Source organism: Budorcas taxicolor, chromosome 5 (genome assembly GCF_023091745.1).
Source record: "Budorcas taxicolor isolate Tak-1 chromosome 5, Takin1.1, whole genome shotgun sequence".
Lineage (NCBI taxonomy): Eukaryota > Metazoa > Chordata > Mammalia > Artiodactyla > Bovidae > Budorcas > Budorcas taxicolor.
In genome coordinates, this window is record NC_068914.1 from 108,757,304 (window position 1) to 108,775,461 (window position 18,158).

An 18,158-nucleotide genomic window follows, 5' to 3' on the forward strand; every position below is an offset into this window, starting at 1 on the left:
ATGCAAGCATGCTCAGTCACATCTGTCTCTTTGCATCCCCATGGACTGTAGCCCACTAGGCTCCTCTGTCTGTGGGATTTCCCAGGCAAGAATACTGAAGTGGGTGGCCATTTCCTTCTCCACGGTATCCTTCCAACCCAGGGATCGAACGTTCATCTCTTGTAACTCCTGCATTGGCAGGCACATTCTTGACTAGTGCACCACCTGGGAAGCCCAAGGAGCAATGGGCCCAGGATAATTACAATAAATGCTTCCGTTCAAAATGGAGGGCAGCAGGAACAGAGCAGTCCTAACACCCAGTGGGGCAGTTGCTTCAAGCCCCTGTACTCTAGGGCCAAGAAAAATACCCTGATTAATTATCTGGTTCTATTTCTTTCTTTACTGTATGTCTTAGATTTTTAATTTATAAGTCAATAATGTAGCTATAAATCTAACGTAATTAGACAGCACCACCTACAGGTAGTTAATGCTTTTTGAGGAAGTTTCCACCTGAAGTTTTAAACCATGGAGATTTTCATACCTTGGAGGACCGTTGTTTATTTTTACCAATCGCAGAAATTTCATAAAATAGGCATTAAGCCAAATTTTAAAAAAAAAACCTCTTCATTGCCTTTATTTTCCCCAAAGTAGTAACAATTACAAAGAAACCATAATTATAAAATAAAACTGATTTTCAGAATCTTTAAGTTAGAGGGAAAAAAGTAAAATTTACCTGTGATATAATCGGACAGTTTCTGCAACATTCAGTGGGTCTCTAGAGACCACAGCTCCAGGTGGTCTGGAGTTAAACCTCAGTTTCACAGCATATTCCTAACCCTAACCTTCCATTTTGGAGGAAAGGAGATTGGCGCCTCCCCAAGTAAAAATCGAGAGCTTTTCTCCTCCAGGGAAGGCAGGAGAGGAGAGACCCTGGAGGGCAGTCAGCGGGAGCTTCAGGCTCAGGCCCACGTGGTACTTAGTGAACAGGTCAGCAGGGCCTCCTTCACAGGGCAGGATGGAAGCATGGAGAACGTCCCCTTCACACACACATGCATATTAGCAGACCTGGGCTTCCAGTGTTCCTTTTACAAAAGAATGGGAAGATTTGGAGGAAGGCATTTGGTTTTTGAATTGCTGATTGTATGACTTCGTGTGTATTACAGAATCACTCCAGGGGGGAGGATAAGGAGATAGATGTTTAGAGCCTTAATCCTATAGTTGATCCTCCACCAATTCAGCAGTTTTTGCTCTCCTCACCACGAAAATGGTTCTTGTTTGTTCTGCAAGTAAGAACAGACCTAGAAGAGAAATTACAGTTTTCACTTTAAACTTTCTTTTTTCTAAAATGTCCATTTTTTGTAGGTAGTACTTATGATAAAAATTTCTTAAGTGTGTACAGTGAAGTTCCCTTCCTACCTTCCCAGTCACCTAGTCCTTCCCAGAGGCAACCAGTGTATCCAGATGTCTATACATCCTTCCATAGTCCTTCTGTACATGCACTGGCCAACATATATGTCAGTATGTATGTCTATGTACTTCTTTCCATGTATGCACTTTTATTTTGGACACAAATAGCTGCGTGACTGATCTGAATCTTGTTTTTGCCCTGTAGTATCTTGCAGATTTTTAATATCTGCACTGAGCTTCATTAATCTCTCTATAGCTGCAGAGTGTTCCATCGTAGAGCTCTACCAGTTTGTTTATCCTCTCCTCCACTGGTAAATTATTTAGATCATTTCTGGAGTTTTGCTATGATAAATCATGCCACGATGAACATTCTTATACATCTGTCACTTGGCATGTGGGTGAGCATACTTGTAGAATAAATTTCTAGAGGGGAATCGCTAGGTCAGAGGAGATGTGATGAGGATATATGAGTAATTCAGATAGACCTGGTCAAGGTGCGCTCATAGAATTTGTACTTGTTTGCTGCCCCATCAGCAGTGTGTGAAGGCAGAGCTGAGTTTCTAAGCCCGGGTAGAGTCCTGATACCTCACAGACTAAGCATCAGGTCTTAGGTTTGTCAAAACAGCTCAGCTTCCACGGTGTGTGGTTCATGCATGCATGTGTTTGTGTCTGATTTCATTTGGAGAGGGTTGTTTTGTAAGTGGCTAAGAGAAGCTTGAGAATCATGATGCGGGACATCATCACTGTTCTTCCTCTTAACCCTCCAGCTTGAAGGAATGACAGAGAAAGTGAGATGGCTCCATGCACTACAAGAATATCCTTAGACAAGTAACATGGAGAGAGTGGTTCATGTGGTAGCTGGAAAGATGAAGCAGGTAGAAAGATTCATAGGAAGCAGGCATGGAGGTAAAGGTCTAATGAGATGAGATTTAGTCTCCTGCTGCCGCCGCTAAGTCACCTCAGTCGTGTCCGACTCTGTGCGACCTCATAGACGGCAGCCCACCAGGCTCCCCCGTCCCTGGGATTCTCCAGGCAAGAACACTGAAGTGGGTTGTCATTTCCTTCTCCAGTGCATGAAAGTGAAAAGTGAAAGTGAAGTCGCTCAGCCGAGTCCGACTCTTAGCCACCCCATGGACTGCAGCCCACCAGGCTCCTCCATCCATGAGATTTTCCAGGCAAGAGTACTGGAGTGGGGTGCCATTGCCTTCTCCGGATTTAGTTTCCTAGACCCCCATATTGGGCTTCCCTGGTGTCTCAGATGGTAAAGAATCCGCCTGCAATGCAGGAGACCTGGGTTCGATCCCTGGCTTGGGAAGATCCCCTGGAGGAGGGCATGGCAACCCACTCCAGTATTCTTGCCTGGAGAATCCCCATGGACAGACAAGCTTGGTGGGCTAAAGTTCATGGGGCCACAAAGATTTGGACATGACTGAGCAACTAAGCACAGGAGCAGGCCCCCATATTAACTAAGGGTCTTCGGAAGATCTCATTTGTTCTCACTGAGCCCAACTTTAAGAGCTTGTCACATGCCAAGCCCTGTACTAGTACTGGAAATAAAGACGCACATGGCCAGTCCCTGCTCTAAAGAAGCTCATACAGAAAAGTCACGTAAGCAGAAAAGTTCTATATAAAAGTTACAGAAACAACAAGAGTGGTAACAGCTGACTCTGAGAGCCTATTAAATGCCAGACAGGGCTCAGCAGTGCTCATCATCTCACCTGCTGCTGCTGCTGCTGCTAAGTCGCTTCAGTCATATCCAACTCTGCAACCCCATAGGCGGCAGCCTACCAGGCTCCAGCAGCCCACCAGGCTCCGCCATCCCTGGGATTCTCCAGGCAAGAGTACGGGAGTGGGTTGCCATTTCCTTCTCCAATGCATGAAAGTGAAAGTGAAGTTGCTCAGTCGTGTCCAACTCTTCGCGACCCCATGGACTGCAGCCCACCAGGCTCCTCCGTCCATGGGATCTTCCAGGCAAGAGTACTGGAGTGGGTTGCCATTGCCTTCTCCATCATCTCACCTAATTCTGCAAAAATCTTATTGGAGGATGATTCCAGTTTTATCCCATCCCACAGATGAGGAAACTGAGACCCAGGGAAGTTGAGTGATGGTCCCAACACCCCATAGTAAGTGACAAAGCTGGGGTGCAGGTTGAGGTCAATCTCACTTCCAAGTCTTAAGGGAAAGCAGGAGTGATGTTGGAACTAAAAGCTCATATCCCTCCTCCATGAAATGGTTTTATGCTTCCTTCTCTTTTTGTAGCAAGCACCATAATACTTTTCAGGGTGAGGGTGGGGGGTCAGGGAAGACTTTTGGAGGGAGATATGACCTGAGCTGTGGCTCTAAGGATAAGTAAGAAGCAAGGAGAACAGTTCCAGCAGAGCTGACCTCCAGGAGTCAGAAGTTTGTCCCAGGGAGGCAGGTGAGTGGCATGGATAAGATGAGAGCTCTGGAGCCAGACAGCCTGAGTTTACATCTGGGCTCTGCCTCTTATTAGCTGAGTGACACTGGGTACATCACTTAACCTCTCTGATTCTATTCCTGTAATGTGGGGGCTATAAAGTACTTTCCTCCCAGGTTATTGTAAGCATGGCATGAGTTAACATATCTGGAGCTGGTGGCCGGCAGCACAGGTTCTCTATATTTGTTCCCATTATAGAATCTCTAGGATCCAGGTATGACCTAGATGTAAAGGAGAGGAAAAGAAAATTGTGAGGTTCACCTGTGATGCTTATTACAGAGAATGATTACATGAGCTCACAAAATGTAATGCAATGCTATTAAAAAAAAAAAAAGGAAGCAGAAAATCATTCAATGGAGGAGCAAGAGACATGGGCTTTTAGTCCGGAATTGTCTTGTCAAGCATGGTTATGCTTATCAGCTTTCAGTTATTTAAAATTGTGAGTCAAAACAGACGACTTTTTTGTTTGTTTTCTACTTCTTTATGACATCTTTATGGGTGTTAAAATGTAATAGTCTATCTCAAATAAGGTGGAAAAGCAGAGGAGAATAAGACAAAAGGGACTACATTTGCTGTAACTCTCAGTTTTCCCCTCTTCCTCTTTGACGCCATAAAATGTTTTCAGATAACCCTAGAGAAGAGATAAGATAAATGCTGCTGCTTTCTCATTTACCCACAAAGCATTTATCTCTCCTGTATCAAGTCAAGTTACTTTATTCTGAGAAGTAAATTCCATAACCGAGTGTAAGATAAGTGCAATAGAAGCGAACAGAAAGCTCTTATCCAAGGAATCCATCCATGTGATTTACATTTTGTCTTCATATTCTCTGGCTTTTTTCTCCTTTATCCCAATCTCACATCCTCAATTCTGTTCCACTGTCAAACCCCATGCCTGGACCACTCTTTCTGTAGGCCAGTTTTTAGATGACTTGAGTAACTCCCAGGAATTCATCTTATTTTAAAAAAATTAACAGCAATTTCCAACATAAATTCACACAAACCCTCTCTTACTCCTATTCAAAAACCTATACCTTTACTGTGTACTAGCCACTCACTTGGAGAAGGCAATGGCACCCCACTCCAGTACTCTTGCCTGGAAAATCCCATGGACAGAGGAGCCTGGTAGGCTGCAGTCCATGGGGTCGCTAATAGTCGGCCATGACTGAGCGACTTCACTTTCACTTTTCACTTTCATGCATTGGAGAAGGAAATGGCAACCCACTCCAGTGTTCTTGCCTGGAGAATCCCAGGGACTGGGGAGCCTGGTGGGCTGCCGTCTATGGGGTCGCACAGAGTCGGACACGACTGAAGTGACTTAGCAGCAGCAGCCACTCACTAGCTCCTGGGGCTACAGAAATTATTATAGTTCAGCCTTTTGTCTTATGTGGGAAAAGGCATGAACAAGGAGGTTGATTCTGCCCATATCTTCCTCATGTTCCTTTCCTTTGTGGTTTATCTTTCCCACTAGACTGTAAGCCTCTCAAGGTCAAAGATTTTATCTACTTTATTTCCCACTGGATAATCATTACCCTACAGAGTGTTCTCCATAACCATTTACTGAATTCATTAATGAAAATAAATATATGGCTATACAGAATGATCAGTAAATTGATGTGTTTGCAAGGTAAAAAAGAGCTTAGAGGAGAGAATGAATAGTAAACTCCTTGGAGGGCAGAAGAGTTGCTGGAGGGGTTGGGAGACCTGCTGAGGAAAGCGACTTCTGAGTTGAGTCTTGAGGGCAATGACTGCCACTATTGATAAGCCTTACATAGTATCCAGTTCATGCAACATACTGAATAAAAGTCTGCTGAGGTAATAAACTATAACTTATGAAGTAATTATACTTACAGTATCTCTTGTATTTGACCATTTAACTCATTACTGGGTGGGGAAGACCTGGCCATTTCATGCTGCATTGTGTGGTCCTGGAAGCTCTATCTGTTGGCTCAGGGTAGGAATACCTACCAGGAAATTCAGTGTTGTGTGTGTGTGTGCTCATATGAGTCCTGTGAGAAACAGTGGAGGCCAGATGGGCCTTTGGCTAAGAGAGAAGCAGTCTTAAGTATGTGCTGTAGAAGAGGGGTGGTCCATCCAGGAGAGAAGGTGGGAAAGGAACGGACAGAGGCAGTTTCTAGTGACTCAGCCCTGAGCCAGGCCAGGGCGATTACCTAAGACCTGTGTCCATCACCCACGCCAGTTTCAGATGTTAACATTCCTGAAAAATCATGTGATTACGACATGGGAGAGGATGAAGTGGAAGACAAAAGGAGATAAAAGCAAAATGAATTTTTAGTTGAATTTATCTGATGACCTTACTGAGGGAAAAAACAGGATGTGAGGCATGGACTTGTTATTAGTTGCAAGTTTCTTAATTGTATTTAGCTCCAGCCCTTTCCTAACACAGTGATATAAATGACTGGGAGGTTGAGAACCAAAACTGCTAAGATTCGTGAGCCTCTTGCCTCTGGTGTGATCTTGGGGTCGAGGGGAGGGGGATTCCTCATGCTATTCCAGACTTACCCTCTCTGTGACAGATGGAAGACATAGCTCTCTAAGTCACACCAAATTATATCAAAGATTAGATCCCTCAGCTCCAATTAATCCTTAACTTGTGTTTTCAATATGTGTGTACAGCTTCATCATACACAACAAAGACACTTTCTTCAACAATGCCACAAGAAGTAGAATTGTACATCATATTTTACAAAGAATAAAGTATGAAGAAGGAAAAAACAAAATTGGTAAGTAGTATATCAGTATAACAAGTTACATTTGATTTGGAGGATTACAGACTTTTCCCTTTGGTTTTATTACATTGATATCAATTCTAGAAATGCTTGTGATTTATAAAGCCTCTAACTGCACAGTTCCTTGATGGATAACTCAGAAGTGTGAAACCTTAATAGATTGCTTTTTAAAAGATAACACATCATCTCATTTATCTTAGACCATGGAAAAGTGCTCTCAGTTCAACAAATATTTAAGGAGTGCCCATTTTGTGCCAGGTGGGCTTCCCAGGTGGTGCTAGTGGTAAAGAACCTGCCTGCCAATGCAGGAGGTGTAAGAGACCCCGGTTCGATCCCTGGGTCAGGAGGATCCCCTGGAGGGAGAGCATGGCAACCCACTCCAGTATTCTTGCCTGGAGAATGCCATGGACAGAGGAACCTTGTGGGCTACAGTCCACAGGATCGCGGAGAGTCAGACACAACTGAAGTGACTTAGCATGCATTGTGCGCCAGGCACTGAGCAAGATGTTAGGGAGATGAGCACAGTTCTCTCCTGCAGTGTATGTTCAAGAAGTTCAGAACAGACAATAAATAAGTAAATACAGTACATAACATGAAGAAATTGAAACGGATGATGTTATAGAGATTGACTAGGGGGTAGAGATCATGCTGAGATGGCGTGGTCAGGGAATGCTCTTCTGAGAAGCTGGAATTTGAACTAAAACCTGAATGACAAGAGGGAGCCAGTGTGTGGAAAGATGCAGAAGCAGGCACAGGGAGCTGTTATACATAAGTAAATTCTCCAAATAATCACCACCCCCAGCAAATAACCTCCACATATTACACTGGGGATATTTGTGTGAGAATCTTTCCATAATATATTACCAAATTTCCTGCCTTATTAAGTAGATTACTATATACTAGGAAGATTTGGGGAGCTTTGTCCATATCTCTGTCCCAGCAAGATTTTTATTTATGCTTTGAATGATGACCTATGTCACTCGTGGTCTAATCAAGAGATAAAAAATCACACAGAATTTGAACAGGAAAGTGAAAGTAAAAGTCGCTCTGTCCTGTCTGACTCTGCAACCCAATGGACTATACAGTCCATGGAATTCTCCAGGCCAGAATACTGGAGTGGGTAGCCTTTCCCTTCTCCAGGGGATCTTCCCAACCCAGGGATCGAACCCAGGTCTCCCGCATTGCAGGTGGATTCTTTACAAACTGAGCCACAAGGGAAGCCCAAGAATGCTGGAGTGAGTGCCTATCCCTTCTCCAGCGGATCTTCCCAACCCAAGAATTGAACTGGGGTCTCCTGCATTGCAGGTGGATTCTTTACCAACCAAACTATCAGTTTGATAACTTTTCCTTGAACAGGAAAAGTTAATGTAAATAAGTAACTGTGATGGAGGTTTGGAGTAATGGAGGACTGACTAGTAAAGAGCAAGAGGAATTCTAAAGAATAGAGGAGAAGCTGCCCCACACCAAAGCTGAGATGGAGACCTTGTTAGAAGGGGTGCAGTTGTGGATCATTGGACGGCAGAGCAGTTTGCTGGGGTTTCTGTGCCAGCAGGATTCTCTGTGAATCCACCCTCTCAAGTTCTGGGAGAAGCTGGCTTAGAGGGGTTCCAAAGGAACCCCTTCACTGGGAAATGTTGCCCAGCGTCATCATCCTATGAAGCTGTTCAAAGGCCCACCTGCCCTTGAGGAGATCCCAGGGCTGCTGGCTACCATGAACTACATGTGCCGGGTTCCATAGAAGCTATGAGTTGCAGAAGCCTGCTGGGAGGAGCATACTAGTACCAGGAAAACAAACTCCTCCCTCCCCTACTATCCCTCTAGGGCCTTCTACTGACAAAGCTTAACATTGCAGCTTCTGGCAAACGAGAAATATTTACAGGTCCAACTCCATTACTGCAAAGCTAAGGAGCAGTCAACTGATGACTGGCACAGAGCCTAAACAGTTTGCTCACCAGGCTTTCAGATGGAGTGGAGACTGGAAGGAAGCACTGTGTTAGTCACTTGAGGTTAGGATCCTGAAAGAGCTCAGTGATCTGGAAATCTCAGCCACATCTGAAAGATGACTTTCAATAGTTTGTAAATGTTAAGTGCTATACTCAAATTCAGCAAAATAGCTACCTTGGTACCGTGTGGGAGAAATATTACTCAACACATCATAAAGAGGGACAAACTTGGGAGGTTTAGTTGAATGCAAGTGTGAGTCACTAGTACGGTGAAGCTGCCAAAGACTACTTTGATTGCAAGCTGTATAAATTAAAATATAATAGGGAGAATCAGATACGTGGTCCAGATCTGAATACACCTGGAATAGTATGTTCAGTGAGAGTCAGTGTAGGTGGGTATGGTGACATTGAGCCAGATTTAGGACTTTCTTGACTTACATAGGGTTATGGGTTAGCACGTCCTTAAATTCTCTGCAGCAGTCATCCATCCTTGAGACACATCCTCTTCATAATGTCCTCCATGGCCATTCCAGCTCAGAGGAGTCTTTTCTTCTTCTGAATTTCTATGGAAATTATTTTTACAGTCTATATGGTAATTAGCCATGTACAACTCTTCTTTATTATCTTGAATTATTTGCTTTCAATGACAATGAAAATTCCACCAACTAAAGAGAACCAATGTTAACATTTTGTGTACTGAATAACTTAAATATTATATTAATTACTCTTCATCTTTATACCTCATTTGTCCATGTGATTTTTTTTTTTAGCAAACTTAGGATATGCTACACATACATTTTTTCCCATCTTTTTCTCGGTTAACAGCATAGCAGGAACATACTAGAAAACAAGTGAGTAGAAGTGAAGTAGTAGTAGATTAGGGCAGTAGCTATTCTGGATTATTTCATAACATGCAAAGAATTTTTAAAACCAGTCTCTTCACTAATATTGGTAGTGTAATATTAGCATACCTCACAACTCATTATAATATACTAGGGTGTTGAGAATCTGCAGTTAAAAACTGCTAGTCTAGATAATAAGCTTCTCAGTTATAAATGAGTTGCCGTATTTGTCTTTGTATCATCGTTGCCTAGCACAGTATGTGGCATACAGGCAGATTGCTTGTTGAACCAAATTGAAAATCTTTTAAACATGATCAGTGTCTAACCATCAGCATTCTTACGCAGTCAAAGACTATACAGTGAGGCCATACAGCAATCATTGTGCTTAAATTTTTGCAGCTAAAAATGTGGGTTATTTTTATAGCTCGTCAAGATGGAGACAGAAAAAGGGCAGCGAGAATGATTTGTAAATGTTCTGAAAAAACACAGGAAATGTAGTATTGTTACTAGTAAGAAATGATTGTTGTCAAAATTTCTCTAATTTGATGAAAGAAGAAATCTATCAATAACCCCAGTGCTTTGAAAATCAGTGAGAAACTGAAAAAATGTCTAGTTAGAAATAACCAACCACAAAGTAAATTACTAACCAAGGATCAGACATTATGATGAAAAATTTGAAGTTCAAGTATAAATGCTCTGTTGACCCAATGTTTCATTATCATCTTCAGTTTCATAATTAAAAGAAACATGTTATAAGAAAATTTAATTCATCAATAGAATTAATGTTTACCTTATGTTATTTTCTGGCTGAAACTCTTTCTGAAAGTGGCATCTTGCATGGGTCAACATGGATTAGAGATAATACAAAAATATGGTTAGTAGACATGATTTATGAGGGTATTTCAGTGGAGCAAAAACTACCACAATGTAAGTTTTTTGACTTCACTCAGATTATTACAACTCTGAAAATCAAACCTAGTGAATTCCATTTTCAAAACAGAGCAATTAATAGATAAAAAGACTTATTTAACAGTATAAGTACATAAAATAAATCTTGATATTAATTTGTAGTTTCAAAACTGATGCTCAAAGGGGAAGACTTTAAATATTAACCGTTTTCTCATTTTTCAGGACTTTGATAAATTATCACAAATTCACAAGAGTCATCATCAGAAGTCTCTTATTAGGTCCCTGTGAATCTTTTGCTATTATCTGAGATATCTGAAAGTGATTGATGATATATGTAGAATTCTTGATAGAATCTCCAGGAAGTCAAAGTTTTCTACATAATCAATCATTTGTCCATTCATTACAAAGGTATTTATCGAGGGCCTCCTCTGTGCTAGACAAAGCCCTACGGGTATTTATACTTCAGGCGTCTTTCTTAGGCATTTAGAGTTAATGTCAAAGCATCTTAAAATACATTTAATCATGTTACCATGATTAAAAGTACCTAAACATTGATTGATCCTCCATCAATAAAAAGTGAGTCAGTGCATGTTTCATTTTCCAGTTAGGCTAAGCCTCTGGCCTCTAATCAGGATCTGAAACATGGAGAGCACTCATCTAAAAGCTGCTTGAGAGACATCCTTCCAGTCATCTTCTTTGAAGTACATTTTAGGAAGTAGTATCACTCTTGATCTGAGAGAAACTTTTAAGATCAGAACATTATACTTCCACTTCTGGCCAAGATGGAGTAACAGGCACAAGATTACTCTGCTACCTGAAACAATCAGAAAAGAAAAGACAAAACGTATGAGACAACTATTTTCAAGACACTGAGCACTGGGCAGCTAAGAACAGGGATCCTTGAGAGACAGAAAACAAATGAGGTGAACCCTACAGTTGCCCCAGCTTCCTCTCTTGAGATGATTTCTAGACAGCAGCAGAGGGAAAAGAACCCGCACAGAACCTAGTAGACTCCCCAAGTCGAAAAGATGTTGTTGAGAGTCCAGGAGACCAAGGCCACCAGAGTTCACAGGGCAATACACCAGAAAACAGAGAGCTTCACGGAGAACCCTGAAGATCTGCAGAGAGCCTCCTCAAGTATTTAGAGTACTGACTAGTACACAGATCAGAAAACTACCCAAGGCCAGAGAAAGAGCAACCCAAAGGGAGTGCCAGTGAGACTAGTAAAGCACCTCATAATTCAATAAGCATTAAATATAGATGGTTTGAAAATCCCAATCCAGAATTCAGAAGTTGACATTAAATAATAAAGCAAGACCTATTTTTTTTTGCTGCCTGCAAAAAACACTCTTTAAAGACAGAAATAGCTTAAAGTGAAAGAATCAAAAAAGATATATACTGTGCTAACCAAAAGAAAGTTCAAAGGCCTATACTGATATCAGACAAATTAGATTTCAGAGCAAAGAATACTACCAGGGATAAAGAAGGCTATTCTAAAATGATGGAGTCAGTGCATCTGGAAAACAGAAATCCTAAATGTTTATGCACTTAATAACACAGCTCCAAACTGCAAAGTAAAAACTGATAGAACTGCCAAGAGAAATAGGCAAGTCCACAGTTATAGTCAGAGATTTCAATACCACTTTTTCAATAGTTAATAGAACAAGTAGACAGAAAATCAGTGGAGGTTAGAAGACCTAAACATTATCAATGAAATTAATTGATCTTTTAGACCCCTCTACCACCAGCAGCAGAATACCCAATTTATTAAAGTGAACACAGAGTATTACCAAGAGACTATACTTGAGGGACATAAAATAAGACAATAATTCTTTGACCACAGTGGAATTAAATTAGATATCAATAAGATCATCTCTGGAAAACTTACAAATATTTAAAACCAAATAATGTATTTTTAAATAACTTATGAATAAGAGAAATCAAAAGGGAAATCAGAAAGTTGCTGTATTCGGTGAAAGTGAAAAAATAGTGTATCAAAAAGTGTGCAGTACAGGGAGAAATTTATAGCACCGTATGCATATATGGGAAAAGAAATGGTCCCAAATTAATGACCTCTCCTACCTTAAGAAACTAGGGGTTACAGAAGGAAATTAAGCTAGTCTAAAGTTGGTAGATGAAATAATAAAAATCAGAAGAAATCAATGAAATGGAAAAAATAGAGAAAAATCAATGAAACCAAAAGCGGATTCTTTGAAAAAAATCAAATTCATAAACCTGTGATAGACACAGGCTGGGATGACTCCTGAATGTGTAATCCCTCCCCCTTAAGTGTGGGTGGAAACTGTGGTTTATATCTGACCAATAAAACCATTGCAAATCCACATGTCCAATATCCTTCCCCCGCTTTATGGATGAGACAGTTGAGGGCTGAGAACAAGAGGACTTTACAAAGTCATCCAACTAGTCCATGCAAAGGAGTTGGCTTTGTCCATATTGAAGCTTCTGGATGAAAATAGGAGAGCTCAGGTGGAAAGTCATCTTTTTGGTGTGATTAATTCATCCACTTCTCCCAGCGTGCTCCCTTCTATATGCCAAGCACTATGCTGGGTATGCTTCATCATGTTTTTTGTATATGAAAACTTGATTTTCTAGTCTTTGGTTCTAGTTTCCTAGCAGATAGCAAAACTTTCTAAACTGTTGTCCCCTAAAAGTATTTGAACTACTTTTGAAGATATAGATTGTTTTCTCCAAAAAGTATAACCTTTACATTACTCTTACATTAGGAGGATTTAAACTCAGTGTGGATTCACTTTGGACTTTTTTATTGTTGTAGGTCTGAATCGTTTGCTTACTAATGGCTCCTATGAAGCTGCATTTCCTCTGCACGAGGTATTGTCCTGACTTTTCTCCTTCTCTGTCAATTCCTTGTTGTTAAATCAGCTTCTGGGGATAGTCATTAATTGTGTTCATTGATACGACATTTGTTTAGAATGAGTCTAATTTGTTCAGTGAGTAGATGGGGAGGCCCTACTTGCATTGTTACATCTCTCACCCAGCACTGATTTATTTCTCCATATCTTTTTTATGTAACTGCAAGAGTACTCAAATCAAGAGTCACTCAGCATGAATTTAGAAGAATGGCTGAGGGACTCCAAGTCATAAAATTAAAGAGGCATTGAAAATTTGCATGATGTGCTGGACCCAGGGGGAAAATGTCTCTGAAATATATAGTCTCTGCAACAACAACAAAAAATTTATAGCTAATCCTTAAAGAGTGGGAGGAAGCCATCTTGTGAAGACTCTAGTAACTAAATGATGATAAATGGAAATTAATAGTAGTGTACTTATTGTTGCTTATTTAAGATGTATAAATTTTTATATTCTCCTTTTTTACTGCACAATCTTTGTCATCTATAAGGATATTTATAAATGTAACTGTAATTACCCTTACCTCTATTTTTCCCATTAGATTTTAGGTAATTTAATCCAGAATTATCTTTACATATATGGTAATTTAATCTATAATTCTCTTTGCATATATGGGTTTTCAGGGCCATAATTCTCATGATTGGTGAGAGATTAGTGTAATTTTCATGGTACCTACTCCATACCAGTCATAGTATGACACCAAGAACACAAAGATAAGTATCATAGCCAGTGTCCTCTAAGACCTCACACAGTGGCAGGGTGAAATTACTATTAGATTTTCTTAACAATCTTCTATTAGAAACAATGTTAATGGTTTGTCAGTTAGGCTTGGAGGATAGTTCCAGCTACCCACCAATGGCAGGTCTTCCCAAAATATATTTCTTATATGGCTTATGGAGTTTCTTCTCTTGGTTTTAAACATCAGGAGGATAGAGAAGGTGGTATACAATTTTTTTATTATTTTTTTTATTAGAGTATAGTTGCTTTACAATGTTGTGTTCATTTCTACTATACAGCAAAATGAATCATCTATACGGATACATAAATTCCCTCCCTTTTGTGTTGAGGTCACCACAGAGTATTTAGTGAAATTTTTAAAACCTTTTTCATTAAGAAAACTAGAGGCTTTGATCCGAGACCCGATTAACAGACAGTCACGAAACCTTTTTGGAATGATCCTTTTTGTGTGATAGAAGCAAACATTTTGACACAAAAGTTTTCTCGAGCCGCACACAGGTGTTTCTGAACTCGAAAGACACATGTCCCCAGAGGACACCATGTGGTTATTAGTTGGCATTGCCCCAATAAAGGGTTTCAGAGAGAACTGCATTCTTCCGCTGCCTACCCCTTGCCCACAGTAAGGGCAGTGATGAACAGTTGGGGGTGGACAGAGTCTCGGTGCAGATGAGTGGGTGGTGGGCCTGCCAATATCTGAGGAGATGCAACTGTGAAACCCCAGAATAACTCCGGGCCTTCTCTGTGGTTTTCACATCTTGCTAAATCCCTGCATTGTATGAAAAGAGAATTTTCCAGTTAGTAACTGCAGCTGCAGTAATAACGTAATTGCTCTTTTGAACTTTGCTCTCAGTTTAACCTCCTCATAGTATTTGACAGCATAACAACCTTCAGAGGCAGGAAGGGCAGCTCTGGTTGCCTTGTTTTATGATGAAAACTTAAATAGAGGTTCAGAGAAAGCTTAGCCCACCTCCGGTTACGGAGTGAGTTGGTAGTTGAGCTGAGACTAGAACTTAAGTGAGTTCCTTGTCTCTCAGGCCTGTTCACTTCCTCCTAAGAAAGGATTTCTCAAGTTAAAATGTCAATAGCTTACCTCCAGACAGCATGCCTTTTCTGTTGGTGAAACTAGCATTAACACTAACTGAACTTAAAAAAGCCTACTCCTCTGACCCATGGTATCCTCATTTGTTCCATGAGGATGTCAAATTATATTTGAATTATTGTAAATTTGAGGTGACTTACAACTGTTACATTGTAAAATTTTCTGCCCTTGGTCACAAGGCCATGTGACAAGCTGTTTACCAACTATTGATATTTTAGTCTTGAGACAAGTAGGAAAGAGAACTCCTAAGTCTTGGGCATGGCCTCTGGGCAAGATGCTCTGTTCATTCAAATCACAGAAGAAGCCCAGTGAGGCAGATGTTGTTAGTTCCACTGTGAACTGGGAATCCAAGGCTCAGAGAGTTTTAGATATCCTAGCTAAAAAGTAGCAGAACTGACTTTGAACTCAGTGCAGACCTGCATGATTCTAGCAAGCATGGGCTTTTTTTACTGCATGGCATCAACATCAAAACTATGTCTGGAATAACTAGTCCTACTCTTTTCCCTTCAATAGAATGGATCTATCCTTGTACCATCCCTATTGCTACTCTTGCCATAAAAACTAGTATTACAGCTCCCTTACATGCATAGCTTCTCCCAGTATCCCCCATCAGAGGGGAACATTTGTTTTAATTAATGAGTCTACATTGAACCATCGTAACCAACCAAAGTTCATAGTTTATTTTAGGGCTGACTCTTGGTGTTGTATTCCATACATTCTTTGAGTTTAAACAAATGTATAATAAACATGCATCTACAATTATAGTATCATACAGAGTATCTTCTACCTTAAAAAGATAAAAACAAGAAGAACTAGCATTACTATCGGTTTTTGCTCTTGGCTTTTATGGGTATTACCTCAGCGGCCATGGTGTTTTTATGCAGGGAAGTTACAGAAGTAAAAACTCCATTAGAACCCATGGAGCGGTAAACCACCGACATCTGCTCTATGAGTGCTGGGCGTCCTGGGGTGTGTGGTATAAATACCAGCCTTTGGATCTTGTAAGGTGAGTTCTTAACCAGCTGTGACTATAAAGCTTACGCAGAATAATTAGGGCAGGCTGTGAGCTGGGACAAGCCAACACTGGGGGAAAAACAAACTGAGATGTACAGCTGACACTCAAATTGGACTTCTTCCCAAGAGGCAGCTCATCAGAGGACATGGATTGTTCTTGGTAAACCTGACCTCCTTCTGCTGAGGCTGGTGTTTCCTCTAAAAGGGACTTAGAAAGGGGTGTGTGAGATTAAACCAGGCCTCTCACAGGATTCTGTAAGAAGCTGATCACCCACGTGACTGTTAGTGACAGCATATCAACAGTTGTTGAGAGGTAACACCGCTTACATGAATTAATGACAATGGAGTATTAGTAACTCTTGGGCAAATAGGAAATAGAGGGTGCTGTCATTCTAGTAAATTTCAGGCTTACTTTAATTTTCATTTCAAACTAATAACCTTTAAAGATTGTTTTAATTCCACAGGTCAAAAAAGTATCTGCTTTTAACTTGAGATAATCATGCATTGAAAATGGATGTCCTTTAATGGTCTATATGTGCCCAATATTCTGCCATGGCAGTATTTATTCTGTGTAGAGACTGATAATTCAGATTGGGTAATGACAATCCATATGTCATTGATTCCTTATTAAAAAGAAAATCATACTTTATTTCTTAGACTAGGTGGATTAATATCACTTTTCCCTGAGCCCTTAAAAAAATGAGCCCAGAGGAAAATGAAATAATAAGACAACTCACCTTACATTTCGTCTCGCTGGGTAGTCATTCTTCCTTCCAGAGTCCTTGTTACAAGGGTTTACTCCTGTTGAGCCAATGACATTGATGAATTGTGACCCCTTCTGGGTGTGAGTAACAAATGATCCACATGACCTGAGAAAGTGAAAAATATTTTCTGAGATGAGACCATTTACTTTCAACCAGTCTCAATATGTGATAGAATAGAAGGGGGGAAAAATCAAAGTCAGTCCTGGCAAAGCATCTCCCATCCATGATAGTTACTTGATTAAGATTTTGCAATTTTTTTGATGAGTATTAATTAACTATCCATTGTGTTCCTAGTACAAAACTAAGTACCTTTGGCAAAAACAGAGAACCCATGGTCTCTGGCTTTGAGAAATGCATGGTTTCCTTCAAGAAAACCAGCCCTGCAAACTTGAAACAACTGGGAAACAAGGCTTTGCATAATTTGGTAGCATGTGTGACAGAGGCCAAAAGTTTGACAGCAATTAGGAAAAATGGAAGGATGGATCTGGGCCAGTGCCCCTGTGTAAGGCTCCGTAGAGCTGAGGCCTAGAAGAGCAGTGGGATTGGTGTTGGCCAAGGAGAAGGGGCATGAAAAACACAGGCAAGATTTGAATGGAATGATGTTGTTGAGCAACTGGGGGATCACATATCTTAAATAGTTCCTGCCCTATATCTAGCTTTTGCTTCCTCCACATCTCTCAAATCACACTGAGTATCTCCTCTGCCAGCACTGCCTTCACCTGTGACCTGGACTATGACTGTTTTCCTCTACCTGGTCTTCCTTTTTCCTCTCTGGCCCTTCCACATCATTCTCTACCCTGGAGACAAAATGTGTTGTTGTTGTTCAGTCACGAAGTTCTGTCCAACTCTTTGCAAACCCCATGAACTGCAGTGCACCAGGCTTCCCTGTCCTTCACTATCTCCCAGAGTGTGCTCAAACTCATGCCCATTGAGTCAGTGATGCCATCCAACCATCTCATCCTCTGTTGCCCCCTTCTTCTCCTGCCCTCAATCTTTCCCAGGATCTGGGTATTTTCCAATGAGTTGGCTCTTCACATCAGGTGGCCAAAGTATTGGAGCTTCAGCTTCAGTATCAGTCCATCCAATGAATATTCAGGATTGATTTCCTCTAGGATTGACTGGTTTGATCTCCTTGCTGTCCAAGGGGCTGGATTGGCTAAAATCCTTTCACCATTTTTCAATTTTCTCATGACAAAAGTCAGTGTATGGTCTGTAAGGCCCATCAAGGCTTAGCCTTTGCCCACCTCAACAGCCCACTTGTTTTTTAAAGATTTTTTTAAATGCAGACTATTTTTAAAGTCTTTATTGAATTTTGAATTTTTTTTTTACAATATTGTTTCTGTTTTATGTTTTGATTTTTTGGCCACAA

At 40.8% G+C, this 18,158-nt stretch overlaps 1 protein-coding gene across 1 annotated transcript in view; it reads left to right on the plus strand.

The window, feature by feature from the left end:
- Positions 1–18,158, plus strand: part of ANO4 (anoctamin 4) — a 434,401-nt gene that overhangs the window by 332,906 nt on the left and 83,337 nt on the right. Inside the window, exons 11-13 of the mRNA XM_052640010.1 lie at positions 6,479–6,585; positions 13,080–13,135; positions 15,896–16,017. Of these exons, the coding sequence (XP_052495970.1) occupies positions 6,479–6,585; positions 13,080–13,135; positions 15,896–16,017 (285 nt within the window). The remainder of the gene's footprint in view (positions 1–6,478; positions 6,586–13,079; positions 13,136–15,895; positions 16,018–18,158) is intronic.